Source organism: Triturus cristatus, chromosome 12, assembly GCF_964204655.1.
Source record: "Triturus cristatus chromosome 12, aTriCri1.1, whole genome shotgun sequence".
In the NCBI taxonomy this organism is placed as follows: domain Eukaryota; kingdom Metazoa; phylum Chordata; class Amphibia; order Caudata; family Salamandridae; genus Triturus; species Triturus cristatus.
The window spans coordinates 154,773,240-154,797,464 of NC_140595.1; the positions used below are offsets into that span (position 1 = coordinate 154,773,240).

The window sequence follows — 24,225 nt, forward strand, 5'->3', positions numbered from 1 at the left end:
AAACAGGAACAGTAGTCACAGCAGCTGTACTGTGTGCTGACACTCGATGTACTTAGTGAAACCGGCACTGATGAAGGCGACTTACCGCTGAAACGCGTATGCCACTGTTTCACGAACTGCCAGCACGTTGACATGCCTGTATCTCATGGACTGCCAGCACTGCGAATTTTGATCTAAAATAAAGCCCTCAAAGGATTCTGGAGTGTGTCGTGCTTTTCTTCAGGGAACAAGCGTTGGTTTATATATATATATATTCAAACCCTGCCCACTTATAAAACATTTTAAAAAAATGCAATTTTCACATACCTTTTGTGGGTCTCTTGAATTGTGTGTGGCTTTAATTCCACTTCTCAATGGCTTTCAGTTTACCCTTATTATTTAGCCTGTTTATATTAAACAACCTAATTTTCAAGTCATCCCTCCTCATCATCATACAAGCACACATAGTCTATCTTCAGCCAAAAGTCTGTTACATAATCAACAAATTTGATCATTATCCATAAAAGCAAGACATATAACAAACTTTACCATCTCCTCTACTGCCTCATAGAGCTGATTCTTGTGAGCATGTGCCAAATTCTGCTTGAAAAGTGCATGATTAAGAGCTATAAAGTGCAAAAGTGCTAAGTGTGCTTTTATGTTACAAAAACTACATTTGCAATCAAATATAAACTCGTTATTAGATACATAACAACCCCAGCTTGCAATTCCAATCTTACACCAAATTTAATAGCTATATTTCTTCACTCCTTGCTGATGCTGATGTATAAAGCCAGATTACCCATTTTACCCAGACTAGATACTTTCAAACATTATGCAAAGAGTTCTTGAAGTACATGAAGTGAATAAAGTGCATAATGTATATGTGTATATACATAGCAAATAATTGAGTTGGTGCCCAACTCTTAATGATTTGAACATTTTAACAGTTATGCTTGTAACTGCGAATTCTCTCATCTTTTAATCTGCTTTTACCTTTCTTACTCTGCCCCTCCTCAGATTTAGCTGTTCCAGCAGGTCTTGGCCACTGAGATCTTTGAGTAGTCCCTGTTAACCCTTGAATTGGCACCATGTCATTGTGCTTAGCTTTTCTGTTCTCACTCTCCTTAGTGATCCACCTTTCAAATCACAACATACTTAGTTATTCCAACCGTTAGAGCTCTACTTATATTCCTTTTAAAGGAATTGTGCTTCGTCCATATATCCCAGCAAGTGAAATTGACCTTTATGCAGGAACTTTCTTCTTAGGAGGCTGAGTTACGGCAGCCTTCTCACTCATTGAGTGAAAGGGTGCTACCAACATTTTAAAGTCTCTCTTACCATTACCATCAATGGCCTTTTCACGTAAAGCTTTATTCAATATAATTTCCTTAACCCTGGAATCAGCAAAGTTCAATAGTAGAGTTTGCACATACATAGCATAGGGTAGCAAGCGAGAGCATACCCAATGAGACTGCATAATAGTCAAATCCTGCAGGAAATCTGTGAGAATGTATCATTGAATTAAAGACTCCAAAAAATATATTTTCCCAGATGCTTATTCCTTGTGTTCAGAGATTCTAGTTATCCACAAAATAGATCATCTGGATTGATTTTCAAGCTCCTACTACAAATTCCGAAGTAAAAAAGTTTATTTCACATAATCTGTAGTCTTGGATAAACTAGCCTCGCCATCTGAAACTCGCTTCTCCATTTCTTCCACTCTATTCAAGATCTGCAAGATATTTTCATCCATCCTCTCCAATAAATGAGAGAGCTGTTAACTAATGTCCGTATAAATATAAAAAAGAGAGGGCTACTGGGAGAAAAATACACAGGTCTGTTGTACACTATAAATACAAAAAAAGAGGGCCCCTGGGTGCCGTGACTATTAGTTACCGCAAGCACTGTGCCTCAGCTCGGTGGGAGCTGCGCTCTTACTTGTCGACGTGGATGATTGTGTCATTCATACAGTTCAACCAAAGTCCATTAAATCCAATGGTTGGTGGATATCCCATGATTCTTTATCTTCCCTTTTGAAGCCCTGTATCTATGCTATTATTGTCGAACCTTGGTCCACTTATAACCAGCAAGAGAACCGCTACGTAAAGGATTTCCCCAAGGTCCCTTTTCTGTTGGAGCCGCTTTTGTCTTATCTTGGTTATTTTTTAAAGTGCCTACATTCCTTGACCTTGATCCTTCGACAGATTTTGTCTTCCGTTTGACACCAAGACACCCTGATTCTCCTACATTTTTAGCACCCTTAAGAAGGTGTGACCTCTCTATTAGGTCAATACCGAAACGCGTGTCGGCGTACACTTAGGAGACCACCTCAAACAGAAATGATATACAATACATTCTTTGTAGCGATAATACATAGAAGCCACTCACAATTTCATTTGTTCAGGATACTGATATATCCCTATTGTGGCAAAACAGCTATATTGTGAATATTATCTGTTTGCTATGGATATCAGGCGAAAGACACTGAGACCGATCCAACTTTAATTAAGCAGATTTCTTATCCTGGGTTCTGCTTCAAATATTGTATTAGGATGGTCTTCCTAAAGTTGTCTATTCTCTATGTTGTTTTTAGAATGTGTTAAGTATTTGTGGTATCAATGTGGTATGTCTGGAAATGTGAAATCAGATATAACGATTCTCTCAGTGTCTTAGTGTTGTTTTCATGAATCAATTTATTCTTTATATTGTATTAATCACCCTGATAAGATTATATAATGTCTAGTATTGATTGTTTTGATACAAATAAAAATAAGAACGTAATTTCTGTTTACGTTTTCTGATCTATTTGAATGTATATGATCTGACTAAATTATTGTACTTTCATTAGCCACACACAGTGATCAAAGCACCGTTAGGCTCATGTTGTGACTCGTGAGAGCACTTTTTAGAGACAAGTGTTTCCGTTAATTCAATCAGTTTGCAGACAGGATAATTTTTCTCTTATAGTGTACTAATGTCCACATGACATTGGCTAAACTTTTTGATCTCTATTTTTTTCAACATAAAGGATATTTTTTCATCCTTTGGCTTCTTTCCCTGCATCAGATTTTCTGATGCCCTTTTTAGATGTCTTTTTTAGCTAGACTGTCCAATGTCATATTTAGTTCAGCTGCATGGTGGCATGGGACTCAGTGCTCCCAGGTGAATCTAAGGGGTCTCCTACCAATCTGCTGCCCTATGGATTGAGATACGACCCTGAGTGATTACCTGTGACTGAGATAATTCAAACATTCCATTCATCACTGTTTTGTATACTACTTGTGTCACCCTAAGTGAGACGGGTATGCCCAGATGTGGGTTCAGTGCACACTGATGAACCCATAACTAGGGCAAAACCGGTCTGGAATTGCTTGTGTTCCAGGCCTGGCTGTTCAGGCTGGACTGTTCCTATTGGGGCAGGGTCAAGACTGTCTTGTATATATCAAACTGAGATGGCATGGTGTGCCGAATATTGATGGATTAGGATATGGCCTTGAGTGCTTAACTGTGGCTGAGGTTAATTCAAGCATTCCATCATCACTGTTTTGTATGCTTATTGTGCTGCCCTAAGTGGGACAAGTATGCCCAGATGTGGGTCCTGATGTGGGTGTGTCCACACTGTGTCACTGGAATCAGGCTGTACTTAGATGATGAGACCATAACTAGAGCAAAACCAGTTCTGGGTTGTTTGTGTTCCAGTTCAGGGAGAACCTGGCATGGCAGTTCAGGCTGGACTGTTCATATTGGAGCAGGGTAAAGACTGATTTGCATAAAGCTGATTTGCATATAGCTGAGCCCAAACTGAGGTGACATGGTGTGCAAAATAACAGTGGATTGGGATGCGGCCCAGAGTGATTTCCTGTTGCTGAGATTGTTTCAAGCATTCCATCATGAGTGTTTTGTATACGTATTGTGTCGCCCTAAGTGGGACGGGTATGCCCAGTTGTGGGTCCCGTGCACACTGTGTCATTGGAACCAAGCTATACCCTGCTGACGAGTCCATACCGAAGGCAAACCGTTCCTGGGTTGCTTGAGTTCCGGTTCAGGGAGGACCTGGCTTGCTAGATTGGGTTGAACTGTTCCTATTGGAGCAGGGTCAAGACTTTTTTGCCTATTGTTGGGTCCAAACTGAGTTGCATGGGTTGCAAAATAACAATGGATTGGGACACGGCCCTGTGGCTGAGATTAAATCAAGCATTTCATCCATTACTTTTTTGTATACTTATTGTGTGCGCTCTGTATGTCCTGACATGGTCCCGTGCACACTGTGTCACTGGAACCAAGCTGTACCAGACTGATGAGGCCTTTAATAGGGCTAAACGGGTCCTGGGTTGCCTGTGTCCTGGTTCAGGGATGACCTCTCTTGGCAGTTAGGACTGGACTATTCCTATTGGAGCAGGGTGCAACTGCTTTGTATATAGCTGTGTCCAAAATGAGGTGGCATGGTGTGCAAAATAACAATGGATTGGGCTGTGGCCCTGAGTGATTACCTGTGGCTTTGATTACTTCAACAATTCCATCTATCACTGTTTTGTATACCTAAGTGTATGCACAGGCATGTGTACCATGCACACTATGGTATACCCTGAAATGTGTTGCCCAGTATTGGCTTAATAAGAATGTACTCCTGTATCCTCAGGAGTGGGCAATACGCCTATACCCACACTGACATGTTCAGTTAAAGGGAGAATTGGACGGACAGTGGATAATGTAGTGGGATTATTTTCAAATAAGCAGCGGGACACGTGTTGGCTGGAGTCTCTCACACATAAAGTATATCTAAGTGAATCATTGTGTTCACATTGTAGATAATGAGCCTAACTGAATCCTTGAGTCCCGGAGATTTATCTCATTCAAAAAGAGTCTCACTACATAATCCACTGTCTGTCCCACTCTCTCCTTACCTTTTGAAAGGTGTTTTTTTTACAATATTAGTTGTGTATTTAAAGACCGCCAAGGTCAATTGTAATTGACCAGAAATTCAGAATATCCCACTGTTTATAATTTTGTCATGCAGATGAATGTTTAATTCCTTTCCAAATTAAGAGCATTTTATAGGATATTCTTCAGCGACACTCATGCTGTGGCCCTGGAGAAGTGATTGGAATTTACATGTCCTGACCCACAAATAAAAAACATTTGCCAGGGTCCTTCGCAGTTTATGCACATTCAAAAATAGGGGTCGGAGGAGCCTCTTATTTTTTAAATGTTATTGGTACTCTCATTTAACCTTACAATAAATAGTGCCTTTTCCCCACCAGTACTAAGCCTGTTTTTGACTATTTGGGATAGTTCGCTCCTAGGCCTCCATAACTTTATTTCCACATAGGCTAGCCACATAAAATTTTCCACCTTTTTTATCAACTACCTGGGGATTTTAAAAGTACCCACGAATTCTGGATTCCCTTAGAGGGGACCAAGAAATTATCCAAAATATAGCTATGCTTTGTTTTTTTCAGGATAAAGTGCTGCATAAGAAAATGTCTGTTTTTTCCTGCAAATGGCATCAATGAAAGCTTTGAGGTGATAAAATCACCATCATACCAGCTTTCCGGAACAAGCAGCAATTTTTACCACAGCTTTGGCATTTTACAGGGAGATCGCCCATTTTCCCTATTTTTCTGCTTTTAACCTCCTTCCAGTTTATGGTGGAAACGGGTGTGAAACCAATTATGGATCGTGAAAAACTATACATTTCTGAAAACTAGACAACATTCTACATTCAGCAAGAGGTAATTTGTGTAGATTCTTCAAGGTGTTCCTATATAAAGTAACAGTTGAAATAAGAAAATATTGAAATTGAGATGAAAAAAAACAGCAATTTGTGTCTACGTTTTTTTTTTCATAGTGTGGCAGATTTCCATAAGCAATATGCCGTTATGTCAGCTGGGACATTCTGGTTGTGGGGATATATAGGGTTTGTAGGTTCTCTGAGAAGCCGAGGTACCCAAAGCCACCAACCTAGTTGCACCATACGATGGCTTTTCATTGTGTACCGACTAAAGAGCAAATCATATGATAAATTAAAAGAATGGAAACAGGGTATGAAGGAAAACTCTATATGTCTGAAATGCACACCAGATACTGAGTTTAGGAGCAGTGGTTGTTTGTACATCTCTGAATTCCTGGGTACCCAAACTGGCATGTGTTTTAGAGGGCATTTAGTAAAATGTCTTCTTTGTTACACATTTGCTTACATTTGAAAGACACAAACTTAGAGCTATTCAATTGGTAATAACAAATGTTCTACTATTCTGTATTCTGACATCTCTAGATAACAATAGTACCCCACTTGTGTGGCTAGGCCCTGAACCTGGAACATAAAAAACACCCCAAAATGTGACCTAGGCTACTGGACTCATTGATCACGGTGTTTGTTTGGGGCCATGGTGTAGGAGAGTGGTGCTGGTGACGATGCAACACCCGGTAACGGCGGGTGGGGTGGCAGTCCCTGATTTCGAGAGGTATTATATTGCAGCTCTATTGCCGTGGCTGGTCCAGGAGCTGGCACAGAGACGAAACCCAGATCAGACTCTGGGCCCCTTTGTGCCACCATTGCTTGATCTCCTTCGGGTGTTTCTCAGAGTGAGAGGATCATCTAGGAACGACTTGTAAGAATTCAGAGTTCTGGCTAAATGCTGGAGCAGAGGGTTACAGAAGATACGTGTTAAGACGCCTTATTCACCTGAATTGCCTTTAGAAATGCTGAGGGCACTTCCGCATGGCAGCAACTGGTGAGGCCTTGACCTCTGGATTGAGGCTGGGGCGACAAAAGTGGGGGATCTCTATAGAGATTCTGAACTGCTCCAGTTCGAGGAATTCCATGAAGAGTTTGACTTACCACTGGGCACTTCTTACTGCACAGAGTGCCAACAATAGTGTTACGCAAACAATGGCACACAGGGACTACTGAACCTCCGGTATTGCAGAGCTGTCAATTTTTGGCTCTCTCTGCAGGCACCATTGAGACAATCTCTTGCTTATATGGAGTGCTGCGTGTAGATCAACAACGTACATTAGAGAAACTGCACTCTCAGTGGGAGGATGAGCTGGGTATCCAGCAAAGGACCGGGACAACATTTTACTCAGAATGCCCAAGGTCTCTAGGAATGCATGTTTTAAGCTTATCAACTACTACATCTTCCAGATGTCCTATCGGACCCTGGAACACATAGGTAGATACTTTCAGATTGCTCATGCGGTATGTCCTAGATGCAGGAAGGGGGGAGGACACATACATCAAATGTTTTGGACATGCACTGTGTTGCACACATTCTGGGAAGAAGTCTTACGCATTATTGAGAAGATTATTGTGCGGGAGGTCCCCCATACCACGGGGCATTGCTTGCTGGGATGGTTTCCTCACACATCAAAGACAAAGGTTAGAAGCAAGTTCTAAGACTTAGCGTTTATCCTTTACAAATGTGAGATTACGAGGAATTGGAAGACACCTGGGGGCCCCTGAGTGCCATTACAGAATGGGCACAATGCGAGGGGTGCATACTACTGAGAGAAGTCAGGAGAGGAATAGGAAATATTGATATAGCCCGAGCCGGCGGAATCATGGTAGATAGCTTATCCAACATGGAACCGGACACACCTACGTGGTCGCCTGCGGGGTCACTGTGAGTTTCTCCTGACAGGTGAGGCCTCTCCTACCCGGGTATACATGGTCCACCTTTAAGCGATTGCTGAGAATGAATGCCGGCTGGCTCACTTCCTGAACCATTTTGTTTATTTTTATGTTTGCAATTTAGTACCGACTCATGGGGGTTGGAGGAGGGACAGTTTAAGTGTCAATTGTGTAGCTTTACCATGATGTGGTATTTTTCTATGCACTGTAATTTCCCAGATCCAGGTGGATCAGAAATAAATGTAACGACTATGATGTTAAATGTACAAAATGGACAAAAACCAATAAAATCTGTTTTTTTAAAAAAAGTGACCTAGGCGACATCATATTTCACCCAGCAGAATCATTTTTTACAAGGTGGCTAGATGTGGATTTTGGGCCCCAGCTCAGCTGGCATCTAGGGAAACCTATGAAACCAGCACATCTTCAAAATCTTGATACCTGTGGGAGTCCAGGTTTTTTATCCAGAACTCCCTGTAAATCTCAAACTTTGCCAAAAAACACATTTTCCTTGCATTCATGTGAGGAAAACACTTAGAATCTGTAGGGAACCACACATTTCCTACCACCCAGCATTCCTCCAAGTCTCCAGAGAAAAAAAGTGCCTCATTTGTGTGGTTAGGTCAAGTGCTCAAGACAGGAAAGGACGCAAAATGCAACATAGACATTTCACGTTTTCCCACTAAAAAAACAATGCATTTTTGCAATATGGGTAGTTGTGGATTTTGGGATACAGCTCTGCCGGCACCTAGGGAAACCTACCAAACCAGCAAATGTTTTAAAACTAGACACCTGGAGGAGACCAGAATGGGGTGACTTCTCTTGCTCTCACCAGGTTTTTTTTATCCAGAATCCCATGCAGAGGTCAAACCTTACCTAAAAAACACATTTTCCTTGCATTTCTGTTTGGAAATCTCCTGAATCTGCAGGGAGTCACACATTTCCTACCACTCAGCATTCTCCGAAGCCTCCTAAGTATAATGGTGCCTCACTTGTTTGGGTAGGCCATGTGCCTTCAAAAGGAAAGGGCATCAAATGCAACGTAGACACATTACAATTTTCCACTGAAAAAACAATTTGGTCGGTAGCTGTGGATTTATGGGACACAGCTCAACTGGCACCTAGGGAAACCTACCAAACCAGCAATTTTTTTAAAACTAGACACCAGGGGGGGTCCTACGTGGTGTAACTTGTGTGGCTCTCACCAGGTTTTTTTACCCAGAATCCTGTGTAAAACACAAACTTTGTCTAAAACACACATTTTTCTTTCATTTCTATGAAGAAAACTCCTGGAACCTGAAGGCAGCCACAAATGTCTTACCACCCAGTGTTCCCTAAGTCTCCAGAGAAAAACTGTGTCTCAATTTTATGGGTAGGCCAAGTGACCACTACAGGAAAGGGCCCTAAACACAGCGTCGAGGCTCCACATTTTTCCTGTGAAAAACTATGTGTTTTTTGCAATATGGGTAGCTTTGGATTTTGGGCCCCAGCTCAGCCAGCACATAGGCAAACGTACAAAACCAGCACATATTTGAAAAGTAGATACCCAGGGGAGTCCAGGGAGGGGTGACTTGCATGGCTCTCGCTAGGTTTTTCTACCAAGAATCCCATGCAAAGATCAAACATGCCTAAAAAAGAAAATTTTCCTTGTATTACTGTGAGGAAAAGTCCTGGAATCCGCATGGAGTCACATATTTCCTACCACCCAGCATTCCCTCAAGTCTCCTGAGAAAAATGGTACTTCACTTGTATGGGTGTGTCAAGTGCCTGCAGCAGGGAGGAGCCCAAAACGTATTGTGAAGACATCAGAATTATATATTACAATGTGACCTGGTTTTGCAATGTAGGCACATGTGTTTTTGTTCCTGGGCTTGGTGGCCATCTCGGGAAGCCTAAAATTTGGCTAAAAAGAGATTTTCCTCACATTTCCATTTAGCAATGTTTTGGAATGGCCAGGCCGGCACAATTTTCCTGCCATCCAGCATTCCCCCAGGTCTTCCGATAGATATTTTACTTCACTTATGTGGGTGGGCCAAGTGCCTGCAATAGGGAAGGGCCCAAAACATATTGTGGCGATAATGATAACTGAAGTAGGTGTAATAATTAGTTCTGAGGTTGGAAACCATGTAGGGACACCTATCAAATTTGAAAAAACAATGAGTCCCTGATCCAGAATCAATATTTTTGGGCGAAAGTCTCCGTATTTAAGAATCTGCCTCAAAAATGGATCAAGTGTTATAACCAGAAATATACTTTACTGTACACCAATGCTTTTCAATACCATTAACAACAACATAAGATATATCAGTGTGCACTGAATTATTTTAACAAAAATACATTGAGCATAAACCCAATATGTAAATAAAAGCTTTGTTTATTTTATGAAAACATCTGTGCAAAACGGGATAGACGTTACAATTGACACTTAATTAAAAGCATCTTCTCATGTGAAAAGTTACAATAGGTATGTATAGAGACATAAATGTTTACACATTAAAATTAAAAAGACGGAAATCTTATGGAGTCGACGCAGCGTTTTGGTGAAATCAAATTCCTTCACCTTCTTCAGGAAAATGTTTTCATAAAAACGTCTATTGAAGTTCATAGGAGTCAGAACATCTCTAAGATTTGAATAACTTGATAGATGTAAATTCTCTGACACGGAAGGCAAAGTAACTCATCCGAAATTGATAAAGTTGACCTTTACATTAATATATAGTACTTGTTATTTTTTCAATAGAGCCACCGACATTTTTAAATAAAATTCTAGGCTGTTGAGGAGATGCGCCCTTTTGGAATAAAAACGCACTGTCACTTCCAGCTTTGCTAAGAGTATCGACTTTTTCAACATTGGCGATACTTTTTTTAATTTCTTGATATTTCAAATTAATGCCGGCGCATATACATTAAAATCAAGTACAGTACAGATGGCCTCCCTGCTCTATCAAACACATCCGGGTCAGGGAAACCTATCAAACACAGACATTTCCGGAAAGTAGACATCCGGTGGGTTCAGGGAGTTGTCACTTGTGTGGATCCCCCAACTTTTTCTTACCCATAATACCCTGCAAAGGTGAAATGTTGAATACAAACAGAAATTTTCCATGCATTTCCGTGACGTAAACTACAGGAATGTGCAGGGATCCACAAACTTCCCACCACCCAGCGTTCCCCAGTTGTCCTGATGAAAACGCTACCCCACGTGTGTGCCTGGGAATTGTGCCCATGACAGTAATGGATCACAAGATGGTCAATAGTAGTCCTTGATTGAGGACTACAGTTGACCCTGGTATGATCCATTCCTGATGCGGGCACTAGGCCCAGACACACGAGTGAGGTAGTATTTGTATCGGGACAAGTGGGAGAACGCTGGGTGGTAGGAATTTTGTGGATTCCTGCACTTTCATGTAGTATTCACCACAGAAATACACAGATTTTTTTATTTTTATTCAATGTTACATCTTTGCAGGGAATTCTTGGTAAACAAATATTGGAGGATCCACACAAACCACAGCTCTCTAGTCTCCCCGGGTGTCTAGCTTCAAAATGTCTGGGTTTGATAGGTTCCCTAGATGACCACTGACCCCAGGGCCTAAAGCACAGGTGCCCCCTTGCAAACCAGGTGAACGCCCTCAGAAACACAGAATGACTGGCAATTAACACATACTGCTGTAGAAATGTCTGCATTTGGGTCAAATTATTTCATAAACTTAAGGATGTGCCTTACATTTTTTACAATGCTATTTCTTCTAAAAGGTTAGTTCGAACAGGCGTATAATTGTGTCTATATCTGGATTAATTTAATTTTTGATTATGACTTGAGAAAGATTTACATGATTTGTCTGTGTGGAAAGGCCCTGGTTGATAAATATTTTGTTATCTCACAATATCTACTTTTATTCCCTCATTTCACGGTATATATTTTATAATCAATCAATCAATACTTTATATTCTATATGAAAAAGACCTTTGGTGGATCCACTATATTGGTACAGGCAGGGAAAACATGGAACTCCTTGCCGATCAAGATACAGACTGTAAAAGAACACCTGAAATTGTAGTATAAGCAGTTTAATACAGTCTTTCCTATTTAGGAGCTAAGTCCAGGTTAACTGTGTTATATGTCCACAGTGAACTACAATCCAGATAGCCTCGAAACACCCTTTTCAAGAGAATCAGTTTGTATCAGTACTGCACACTCTGCTGAAGAGTAACTAGAAGTAACAATAAATCCACATAATGATATTCTCCAGGCCACCTGTCATCAGTGAAGGCCGAGCATCAATGGGATCCAAGTATCTTAGGAATCACTGCAATTGGGAAACTATCACAGCCTGCTGTGACCAATTCTGGTGGCATAATAATTATATTATTTTTCTGAGTAAGGATCCATAGCAATTGGAAACAACCTTAGGAGCCATGGCATATATAGTGCTCAGGATCACAACATGCATTACACCCCGCCCCTACACCCACCAATGGGGCACTTTGGTATTACTGAAGTTGTTATAGTTGTCATGTATTTTGCTATTTTTAGGTATTCTGCTTTGAAATTTATTTTTTCATTTATTTAGATGTATGTTTTACATGAAAGCACACAGATGCAAATGTTGTTAAAGTTTAATTGCAACGCACTGTGAGAATTCAGCTTGCTCGATTATATTCATATTATATTTTATTCTGGCCTGAATCGTTTTTCTACTTGTCAAATAATAAACAAGGATTCATGGAAATTAATATTTTGATTTCTAAATTATTGTTTTTCAACAAAAGTAAAGCTTCATAGAATATAATTAGGTGAATTTTAGATAGGCTTCATTATTAATTGTTAATCCTGAAGAAGTTCAGCAATATGCAGACAGAGTATATAAACTGGAACAAAGCATATTTAGATAGAGGGGAATTTTCCTCTAGGGATTCAGGACTGAGGGTCATCCGGTAGCTGTTAACACCATTTGTTGCTAAAGGCTACAGAGAAGGCACATTGAGTGCTCCATGCAACTCAGCTTATCTGCTGTACTCAAGCATATAGCCACTGGAACACGAAGACAAGAACAGCAGCTGCGGTCTCCTTATTGTACACTGCTTCTATTGTTCAGAAAGGTAGGTGAGTGTGAAGCATCTAGGAAACTTGAGTAGGTCTCTAGATTTGGCTCAGTCAGCTAAGGAATAGAAGGGTTGTACGAAGCAGAGAAAGCCTTCAATACTGCCATAATGTTACAACATTTTCTATTGTTCTGCATGCTGACAAATATCATTGCTTCTATTATGTTAATTTAGTAATAACTACACTTCATATTGTGTGTACTAGGATATGATTTAGAAGATTAGTAATATATAATCCTTGCTTTCTAGAGTTCCTGAGACCCTATTGATGAAGAGAGAAAGTTGGAATTCCACAAATTATTCCTGTGTAGTTTCAGAGAACTGATCGCTACTAGGCCTGGGCTAAAATTCCGTTCTGCTCGCGGAAATTGCGAGAATTTGAAATTTTCGCGTTCCACGGAGAGCGCGAAAATGTCAAAATTTCCGCAGTCCGCATCTTACCGGAACTTTTTTCTTGCTCGCGCTGTAAAAAAATACATTCTCGCGTGCGCGCGATCGCCTTGCCTGAATCCCCGCGTTCACCGACAAGTTTTCCCGATCCAGTCGCGTTCTCCACGAGATGTTGGATTGTTGGTAGCCATTTGCGCTGTCTTGCGACAGTTCGTGCCCGCATTAACGTCATTTGTCGCGCGATCACGTAATTCGTCACACGATCACGTCTTTCTTCTCACGATCATGTACCGCGAGAGTATGAGATGATTGAGATCTCACGCCCATGAGCAACCGCATGGGTAAGTTGGCGAGCCGCGATCATGCAGAAAATACCGCGAACGGGCGGGAAAAAAACGTCCGCGTCTTCGTGATATTTCCGCGTGTTTACGGAGATTTTTAACATTTTCATGATAGTTTGCGAAAGTGAATTTCGCAAATTCCGCCCACCCCTAATCGCTACCAAATATGGACCTCATCCATGTAATGCTCTTTGATTTGGAGAGGTTGAGTCCATCAGGCTCTCTGTCTCATGTTGGTGCATTGTCTAAGTCCTTGGTGCCTTGGGGTTTAGAGAAAACCTCTCTTGTTCCATGTTCTGAAGAGAAACCCAGAAAATGCATTAAGGGTGTTAGCAATGGAGGTCTCTAGTTGGCAGAGATAGGTACCTTTGTCCATGTACGGACCCTTTTTGCTAGTCAGGATAAGGGAGTTACACTCCTAAAATAACCCCTGCTCACCCCCTTGGTAGCTTGGCACGAGCAGTCAGGCTTCTCTCGGAGGCAGTTTGTAAAGCATTTGCACATAACCAACAGTAACATAGTGAAAACACTACAAAAGGACACCACACCAGTTTAGAAAAATATCCAATATTTTTATATATCTCAAAAGAAGACCAAAATGATAATAGTCGGGGGACGTGGCTTGCAGCCGAGGAAGATGGCCGCAACCTAGTGCGGTTCCGGAGCCCAGCGCCCGATCCCGCAACTATCCGGCATTGATCCTGGCCGAAAACCGGCAAAAACTGAACGACAGCGCCCCCTGACTGCCCGGGGCCCAAGGCGAGCGGCGGAGGCGCTGGGAGCGGTGCGTCCGGCCAAGAGGCAGACTTGGGGCGGCAGCAGGGCCTACACACAGGGAAGACGCCGGGGCCTCGAGTTGCGGCCACCTGATCGCGGGAAGGCTGAGAGGACGAAACCGGAAGCCCGCGACGTCGGTGGTCGCGAGCCACTGCACGGAGCACCCGGGGCTGTCACACCAGCGAGTCGCGGGGCCCTGGGGCCAGGCCTCCCCCGTCGCCGACTACAGTCTGCCATCGGAGGGAAAAGACGTCGGCGTGGCGCAGTGTTGGCAACGTAAAGGAGACATTGGCACACAGCATCAATGGAGGCAGTCTGAAACGCGGGGAGCCGCCGACGGCAGGCAGAAAGGACCGCTTCCCTAGCGGAACCCCCGGGGCGGAGTCCTCGGCATCTCCCAGAGTCCGGAGTGGCCATGCGGCAGTCGACGCGTGCACGGTCGGAGGATCAGCGCTGAAAGCGCCGGCGGTGCGTGGTGTGCAGCAACTCACCCGGTAAGGAGCCAGTGGTTAGAGGCCTGCACAGTACCAGGACTGGAGGGGAGCATAGACGAGACCCCGTGGCAGCAGACAAGCAGTACCTTGGTATCTCCGCGGCGGGCTGTGATACCCGCCCGACCCCTGCTGATCGCCCGGCCCCTTCCCGGGCTCTCCTGTCGACACGGCCCAAGAGGCACAGGGTCCACCAGCGCAGGCCATTATGGGGGGAAAGGGCCATCGTGGGGGAGCACAGGCCAGGCTCGAGAAATACGCCTTTCAGAAGGATCAGACTGCCTCCCCCCCCCCCCTGAAAAGACCAAAGAAATCACCCTGGCGGATGTTATGGCCAAACAGACCCAGATGCAGGCCTCTATAGGCTCCATTTCTACGGACGTAACGCTGCTGAGAGCTGATGTCGCCAAAATCAATACGAGACTGTCCGAGGTAGAATCGACTACGGCGACCCTCACCGAAGACGCGGCCGAGTGTAAGAAGCGGATACAGTCGCTGGAACTGGTACAAAAACAGCTGCTGGTCAAGCTTGATGACCAGGAAGGCAGGTCCAGACGGAATAACGTGCGCGTCGTAGGTGTGCCGGAGAGCGAACGGGGACCGGCATTAGACCTCTTCGTCGAAATACTTATCACGGAACAGCTGCAGCCACGTGGACTCTCAAAATTTTTCTCAGTCGAGAGGGCGCACCGGGTGCCCGGGGGAAGGCCTAGACCTGGGGCCCCCCCGCGCCCGATCCTGGCCCGCATTTTCAACTTCCGAGATAGGGACGCTATCCTCCAGGCGGCGCGTACCGCCCCCCCGCTGAGGGTGGACAACTGCAATGTAACCCTCCATCCGGACTACACCGCGACAGTGATGCGGCAACGCCGAGACTTCCTCGCGGTCAAGGCGGAGCGGCGCGCCCGAGAACTTAACTATGCGATGCTTCACCCGGCGAAACTACGGGTAGAAGCCGAGGGGCGCACATGGTTCTTTGCCACGCCGACGGAGGCCACGGAGTGGCTGGAGGGATGGCGCCCGGCGAAAACATCGGGCCGAGCGGGACGCGCCCCCCGAAGCCACTCGGCCTCCCCTGAAACCATGGAAGAAGCTGGGCCTAGGGAGGATGACAGCACGCTGCGGAGCTGAGGCCGCAGTGGAGTGGACGGACTTCGGCGGCGGGGGAGTGTCGGGGCCGGTTGGGCCCGGGCGATCACAGGAGACTCGGACTATGCAGGGGCGCTGCGGTCTTTGACCTTTGAACTGTGAAGTCTTCTGATAACCGGTTTCTGGAAAGGACAAGCACATGGTGCAGGGATCGGACGAGGGACAGTGAGCAGCCCCTCCCCCACACGCAAGTAGCAAGTTATGGGACTCAAGCACTCTGCTAAGTTGGGGTGGCGGGTAGTTTTAAATCTGCTGGGCCGGGAGGCAGGGAGGAGGGAGGGGGGACAGGGGCACTTTGGGAAAGTTGGTTTGTATTTAGTTCTGGGTTTAGCAACTACACATTGGCAAACTCTGCAAGCTAGGCCTGTTGGAGATCCAGGGAGGGATGCGCGGCAGCGAACACTCTTTACCACACTACATGACTCACATAGCAACACCCAGGAGGTCACCGCTAGCTCCACGGAGGGACAAGCGCAACACCACAGTCCCTCACTCCATGTTCTGTCGTGGAATGTGAACGGACTGGGAGATAATATTAAACGAGGGCTGGTCCTACAATATCTCAAGCGCAGGGGGCCGGCGGTGGCACTCTTACAGGAAACACATCTAGTAGGCACGACCACGAAAGCACTGGACAGATGGGGATTCAAGATGGCGATACATTCTGAGTTCACGTCTGGGTCCCGAGGGGTGGGCATATTAGTAAACAAGCGCTTCCCTCTGATTATGGTTGACTCCCGTAGGGAGGAGCATGGTCGATTTGCGGCGCTGACCTGCCAGTGGGAAGGGAAAGTGTATAACTTTGTGACAGTATATATCCCACCGGCACTCCACCAAGATACGCTCCGGGCACTGGGTGAATTCCTGCTGACGTTACCACAAGGGGAGCTCATCATGGGCGGGGACTTCAATGCAACTATGGACCCACTACTGGACAGGTCATCATTTAGAGGCCACGGTAGCACCACCCCCAAACTACGTGAATTCACGGAGGCACTCGGCCTCGTAGACACCTGGAGGGCGCACTGTCCAGAGGATAGGCAGTACACATTCCACTCAGGGGCTCACAACACCCTTTCCCGCATAGACTATATTTTCACATCACCTACAGGGTTGAGGGGAATGACGAACGTTACCCACTTACCCAGGGGCATTTCGGACCACTCTCCGGTGCTAATCATATTTACCATCTTCACCCCACATAGGCGCAGGGTATTCCCAATTCACCCAGGTTACCTCCAAATCCCTAAAGTTTGTAAAGCCCTTCAGACGACAACCAAACAGTATTTCGCGGAAAACAAGGACTCCGGGGTAGGCCCGACGACGCTGTGGGAGGCGTACAAAACGGTCCTTCATGAACAAGCAATCTCCATGGTTACGGACCACAAAAGAACCCAACGGCTGGAGGTGCTCAGGCTTGAACAAGGGGTGAAAGAGGCAAGAGGCCAACCATGCAGCGCATATAGATGAGGACACCACGCATGGAGTCCGCATGGCACAGCAAGAATACAAGTCATATCTTTGGGAGGCCGCACGAGCCAAACAGACGGCAGCACGGCATACAATTTATGAGCTGGGGGACAAGGCAGGTAAACTGCTGGCCTGGCTTGAAAAGGGGGAGCGGGCGGCGCGTTGGGTGGCTCGGATCAGACTAGACTCGGGAGACCTCACGTCGGAGCCACGGCAAATTGTGGAGGCGCTAGCGGCTCACTACAAACGGGTCTATACAACGGAGGCCTCGTCCACTGTGGCAGACAACGAGGCCTTCCTCCGGGACGTCGCGATGCCAAGGCTGGCCCCGTCGGAGGTAGATGCCCTAGAGGTGGACCTGACGGCGGAAGAGCTCACACTAGCAATACTTGCTCTCCGTGCTGGGAAGGCGATGGGGCCAAATGGAATCCTGGTGGAGTTCTATAAGAAGAACGCTACCCGCGTAGTCCCGCACCTATTGGACATGTACAAAGACAGCCTATCGGCCGGGACCCTGCCCCTAGACCAGAGAATGGCTACCATAGTGGCGATCCCGAAGCCTCACAAACCTGCGCATGAATGCGCTTCCTATCGCCCAATCTCGTTGCTAAATGCTGAGGCAAAAATCCTGGCAAAGGTGCTGGCGACAAGACTGCAGCCCTTCCTTTCAACCCTGATACCCCGGACCAATCCGGGTTTATGCCTCATCGAAATACCGCCCTGAATATACGGAGGCTCCACGGGATTCTTGCGCGCCGCTCCTCGATAGAGGACGACGCGGCCATCCTCTCACTAGACGCACGGATGGCGTTCGACCGGGTGGAGTGGCCATTCCTCTTTGCCGTTCTTCGCCACGTAGGACTCGGCCTCAAGATGTGCGCATGGATTCAGCTTTTGTATACCGAGCCACTGGCACAGGTGGTGGTCAACGGACATATCTCAGACCCCTTCCCGTTGGGGCAGGGGACGCGACAGGGCTGCCCTCTTTCCCCACTCCTTTTTGCGCTGGCCCTGGAGCCGCTGGTGGCCTGGTTGCGGCAGGACCCGGTGATCCGGGGGCTCAGGTGGACCATGGGATGGGAGGACCGCATCTCCCTTTATGCTGACGACATCCTGCTCTAACTGGCCTCACCGGCACAATCGATCGCCTGTCTCTTGGACATCTGTGCGTCGTACGGAAGGGTGTCCGGCTATGAGATAAACTGGGAAAAGTCGATTATATATATGCTCCGAGGATCACCGCCTCGGCTCCCGAGGGGGTGTGAGATCCGGGTGGTGGAGGACGGGTTCAGATACTTAGGGATCTATGTGACCACTGATAGAGACAGATTTGTGGCTGAAAACCTAACGAAGCCCCTACATAGGTTTCGTAGCGACGTCAAGCACTGGCGTTCCTTACCCTTGACTCTGCTCGGGAGAGCCGCACTCTTCAAAATGATGGCTCTCCCTAGATTTTTGTACCTACTTCAAAATACACCCTTCCCGGTGCCGCCGACGTATTTCGCCGCCATCAACGCGGAGGTCACCAGCCTATTGTGGGAAGATAAGACGCCACGGATAGCACTCCATAAGCTCACCAGGGGGTGGTACGACGGAGGTATAGCCCTCCCAGACATAAGACTGTACTATTGGGCATCGCAACTTACGGTGATAAATCAGTGGCTGCATGTGCATGGGGAGGACCCGGCGTATCGTATGGACCGGCAGCTGCTGGGGGCCGGGGGGGTCATGGGAGCGCTATACACCTACAGGAGGGGCCGCTGCCCCTCGGGTCCCACGGCGCACACTCTCCAGATATGGTTTTCGGCACAGCGGGCGCTGGGCTGGGCCGGGAAAATAACCCAGGCCACACCGTTATGGGAGGCAAAACAGTTGGGGGTGCTGCGCACTACCAAGGGGTTCCATCAATGGGACCTCATTGGCATCTCCAGGGTCGGTGACCTTTGGAAAAAGGGAGAACCGGTTACGTTTGCCCAACTGCAAGCAGATTTCGACCTGGCCGACACCGAACGCTTTAGGTACATGCAAATTCGTCACGCACTACAGGCGGCGGTCCCGCCCGGGACCCGGTTTCCGGAGTCGTCACCATTGGAAGATCGGCTCCTCACGGAACACCTGACACAAAGGGCGACCTCCTTGACATACCGCAAAATGATAAACAACCGGCCAGAACCGTTTGCAGCCCTTAAGTGCAGATGGGAGTCTGAGCTGGGAGACTTTGCCGAGGCAGACTGGCAGGCGGCGCTTTCCTCCCCTAGGGAAGTGGGCATATCATCCAAACTGCAGCTGATCCAACTTAAAATCCTGCACCGCACATACTACACCCGTACACTCCTATTTAAACTTCACCGAGCGGACTCCCCACTATGTCTCAGGCAGTGTGGTATGGAAGGAACCCTTTTGCACACCCTCTGGGAATGCCCGGCCATAACTTTGTACTGGAAGGGAATAATGCGCATACTCTCCCAGGTGACCAAGGTTCCGACGCTCCCGGAGCCGCGGAGGTGTCTCCTCAACGTTTGGGAGCAGACAGATCTCAATAGAGTGACACGACTCTGGGTAACACTGGGACTCATGTTGGCGAAACGCAATATAGCCCAGGGTTGGGGATCTAGGCAAGCGCCGACCCTCGCTCGATGGTCCCAGGATATGGACTCCACAATGGTGACTGAAAAAACGGTATATATTCATAGGGGTTGCCCCAAAAATGGACCCAGGTGTGGGGTGGGTGGAATGCCTATAGAGGAAATGTATGTGAGCCCCCTCGTGATGTTTCAGACGCGGAGTTGAGTGACAATGATTAGACGATCTATCGCACGTCTGCAGAACAAGATGTACACTGTCATACGATGCAGAAGGGAAGCTCTTGTTTTTCTAGACTGTCATGAAAACCTAGCTACACTCTCGATGGGTTGGTATATGCTGAACCTGCTGCCAATGTATGTTGCTTTATATTTTAAAAAATCAATAAAAATATTTACAAAAAAAAAAAATGATAAGAGTCCAACATACAGTACTTAAAAATATATACTTTGCAGAAATATCTAAAAAAACACAGTTCTTCGGAGTACGTAGCTCCCTCCGGGGCTACCGTGATACTCAACACAAAAGAATCCAACAGTTCCGCCTGACTGCGTCAGTCTGGGGTGTTGGCTGACTCGCAAACAGTACCTTTTTGTGTTGCGGCCGACTTCAGAGTCCTGGCCGTTCGTGGCAACCGTCGCAGTTGTGATGTGAACTAAAGCGGTGCAGTGTGTAGTGTCTTCAAGTCGCGGTGCAGGCAGTGGCTTGGTGATGGTCGCCCAGTGGTATTGGTGAGACCAGGGCTGCGGTGTGGAGTGAAGGCAGCGCTCGTTGCGGTGTTGACAGATCACGGTGCAGGCTACAGAGCCGGTTGCGTTGATCTGGTGTCTGTCAGTCCGGACTGCAGTGTGGGACGAGGCGGTGCGTTGTGAGACTTACGGGCGGTGTCCCCAAGCCACGATGCAGTCACGGATGTTGCGGTCAGTGTGCAGTGATGGAGTCAGTGAGATCAGGATGGCGAAGTGAAGCAAGGCAGTGCGGAGTGCGGTGCCCAGAGGTCATTGTGCAAGCAGCGGCTCGTTGGCGGTGGCATCGGTCGTCATCTGTGAGACCAGGGTTGCAGTAAGAGATGCGGATGGTGCCCTCTCAGTGCCTTCAGGACACAGGGCCGGTGATGGACTCAGTGACGGAGTCGGTTGCTTTCCCCCCCTCTGTGGTGACTGAGACTGCAGTTCTAGAAGTGGTACCCAGAGGTCGGTGAAGTGCTTGCGGTCCCTGAGAGTTCAGAACAGGACGCTAGCTCTGTTTTAAGCTCTTAAAGATACTCAGCACAAGTAAAAGGAAGCTCAATCCAGTTCTTTCACTGCCCAAGGCAGAAGCAGAAACTACAGGCCAACCCAGCAAAGCAACAACACAGCAAACGGGCAGTACTCCTCCTGGTAGTTCTTCCAGCTCTTCTTCTTGTCAGGTTCCTTGATTTCAGCGAGTTCTAAAGCCCTGGGGCCTAGGCCCCAATATTTATACTCAAAATTCCTTTGTTCTCTCAGGTAGAGAGTGTCTGTACTTAGCCCAAACCAGTTTGGTCCTCTCTGGACCAGCTTCCCAACAGGAGGTGGAGACAGCATTGTGTAAAGCAGACCAGGCCCATTCAGGTGCAAGGGAATCTTGTCCCACTACTCTATATACAGCCCAGGTCAATTCAGCCCAGTCCTGACTTATCCAAGAAAGGCAGGACACACCTCGACCCCCCAGTGGCTGTCTGAAGAGAATTCACATCTCCAGCCCCTGTCACTCCACAGCCAGACAGTCAATCCACAAACCCAGCAGAGGCCCACAGGAAGCTAAGCAAGATAATACATACTTTATAAAAGTGGTATTTTCAAACACAGAAAATAAAAATCATATTTACCAAAAGATTCATTTTTACTTTCTGAGTCCAGGCGCACTAAACTCCATTTCCCTATCTTGTCCCAATGGGAAGTTATGCTTATAAGACGTTATAAGTAAACTTCCCATTCTTTCCTATGAGACAGATAGCTTTGCAGTGGTGAAAAATGAAAAAAAAAACATTGTAATTCACCACCAGGTCATGTCACACACACCAGTACATGTCCTGCCTTTAACATACACAGTGCCCTGCCCACAGGGGTACCTTGGGCCTACTTAGAGGCAACTTCCATGTAAGAAAAGGGAAGATTAGGTCATGGCAAGTGGGTGCACTTGCCAGGTCGACATGGCAGTTACAAACTGCATGCAGACACTGCAGTGGCAGATCCGAGACCCCTTTTCAGGGCTGCTTGAGTGGGTGGCACAATCAGTGCTGCAGGCCCACTAGCAGCATTTGACTTACAGGCCCTGGCACTCTCAGTGTACTTTGCTAGGGACTTACTAGTAAACAAAATATGTAAATCACGGAAACACCAATCCATAACACAATTTACAACAGGAGCACTTGCACTTTAACACTGAACAGCAGTGAGAAAGTGTGCAGAGACATAAAACTAGCAAAATCAGATTAAAAACCGGGAAATCGGAAAGCAAAAAGGCTGCGGCAACACGCCAAAGGGTGCCAGGTCTAACACAAGGCCATTGATGCTTCAGGTCCCTTTTGTAATATGGATTGTGACAGTTCAGAATGTGTACCTGTATTATCAGATTGTTCACTAATTTGCATAACACCATAGCCTTGTGCAAATAACAGAAAGCCTTTGCCCTTACCCTCTGTCATTCTACAGATGGGTGCAGTTGGCTTGCGGGGCGATACCTTCTACCTTTTAAAACTGAGCCTCAGCATCTTTCCAGCAAAAAAAAGAGCCACAGTTTAAAACTAAGGCTCCATCTTTCATTGATGGTCTGTAACCATGCAGCGCAGAAGCAAGCCGTCAAAGCGCAAACCTAGACTCGGTCCACTGCATTTTTTCTGTAATTGAGCACTCACTCCCTGTCTAGGCTTGTTGCTTCCAGTTAAGGGAAGCCCACAGGTCAAACCTGGTTAGTTTCTGGGTATTTAATCTAGCGCCGGATCTGACCCCCGAAATAGAGTTTGCAAAACATGTAAAAATAAGTCATATACCTAGCATCAATTCAGTCACCTGATATTTGAATCTTTGAATGTGTCTATTTCTTTGCCTAAACATGAGATTGTTTTTTCTAAGTTCTGAATTTGAATAAACATAGTACTCATTTAAAAGTTTAAGGTTTGTGATTAAAATTATTACAGGTAAGGAAAACCAAATCTCTCTTATCAGATGGTGAACTATATCTCCGTTGTCATCACCATATGCCTTGACCTTTTCTGTAGAGTTCTTCAACCACCCCACATAAGTGTTCGAGGGTTTCCCTCACTCAAGTGCTTTATACAAAATAGCCTGATCATTTCAGGCAATGCCTTCACTGACAATATATTTGAGTGAAATCACAAGAAAAGAGATGCCTGTGGTGTGCATTGTACTATATAAAGTGCTAAATAAATAAAATAGATACCTAAGGGGCATATTATCAAGAAAGGGCGTTAAAATTATCGCTTCTTTAGCAGCAGCAAACAGCCACTAAAGCGGTGATAATAGGCTTGATAATATGCCGCAGAGAATTCCAATAGAAGCCCATGTTCTGGTGTCAACATGGGCTTCTATGGGAATTCTCTAGTGCATATTATCAAGCCCATTATCGCTGCTTTAGCGGTAGTTTTCTGCCGCTAAAACGGCGATAATGTCAACGCCGTGCTTGATAATATGCCCCTAAATACGGTTGATTTTGGACAGCACCCCTTTGCGGTCAGGTTCTTATGGTGCATAGGTGGAATCATTTCATGTAGGGTCAGGTTCTTCATGTACCATTTTTAGAGAGTGTTTCATGAACTTTCGAACCCAGTGCTGGCAGTTGCTGAAGGGTTGCATGCTGTCTGGGTCTTGATGGTGTAACTTCCTTCTGCATTAAACCGGTTCTTCTGTTGAACCTGGAACATGTATGTTTGCTGGAGAAGACACACGGTTAACATATGCCTTGGAAAGTCACGTTGCATTAATGTCCTCCTCTATCTTAGATCGGGTTACGGCGCAAGTAAACATCACTGCCAATGGACCCTGCAGCATCATTTTAAATTGCACTGAAAAGGATGGAAACAATGTGAGCTTTGAGTGGAGGAAAGGAAACGTGAAAACAAGTGTGGAGCCCATCCTTAAAGTCAACTTGACAGAAAAGGATAGCAAACTGGAAGTTTGCTGTCGAGTCCAAAACCCAGCTAGTGCCTCAGAAAAGTGCGTCATTCCCTGGGAACAAACTATTCAAGGTAAATACTCACCTCAAATGTCAATTGCAGTCTGTTAAGTGACTCAATGTGCTTTTTTGTGTGTATTCTCATGTT

The 24,225-nt window shown here is 46.1% G+C and overlaps 1 protein-coding gene across 2 annotated transcripts in view; it reads left to right on the plus strand.

Annotated features, from left to right (window-relative positions):
• The window catches only part of LOC146772950 (SLAM family member 9-like), a 282,152-nt gene that overhangs the window by 111,213 nt on the left and 146,714 nt on the right, over positions 1–24,225 (plus strand). For both annotated transcript variants that reach the window (XM_085638140.1, XM_085638142.1), the window contains exon 3: positions 23,905–24,150. In XM_085638140.1, coding sequence (XP_085494266.1) covers positions 23,905–24,150 — 246 coding nt within the window. The remainder of the gene's footprint in view (positions 1–23,904; positions 24,151–24,225) is intronic.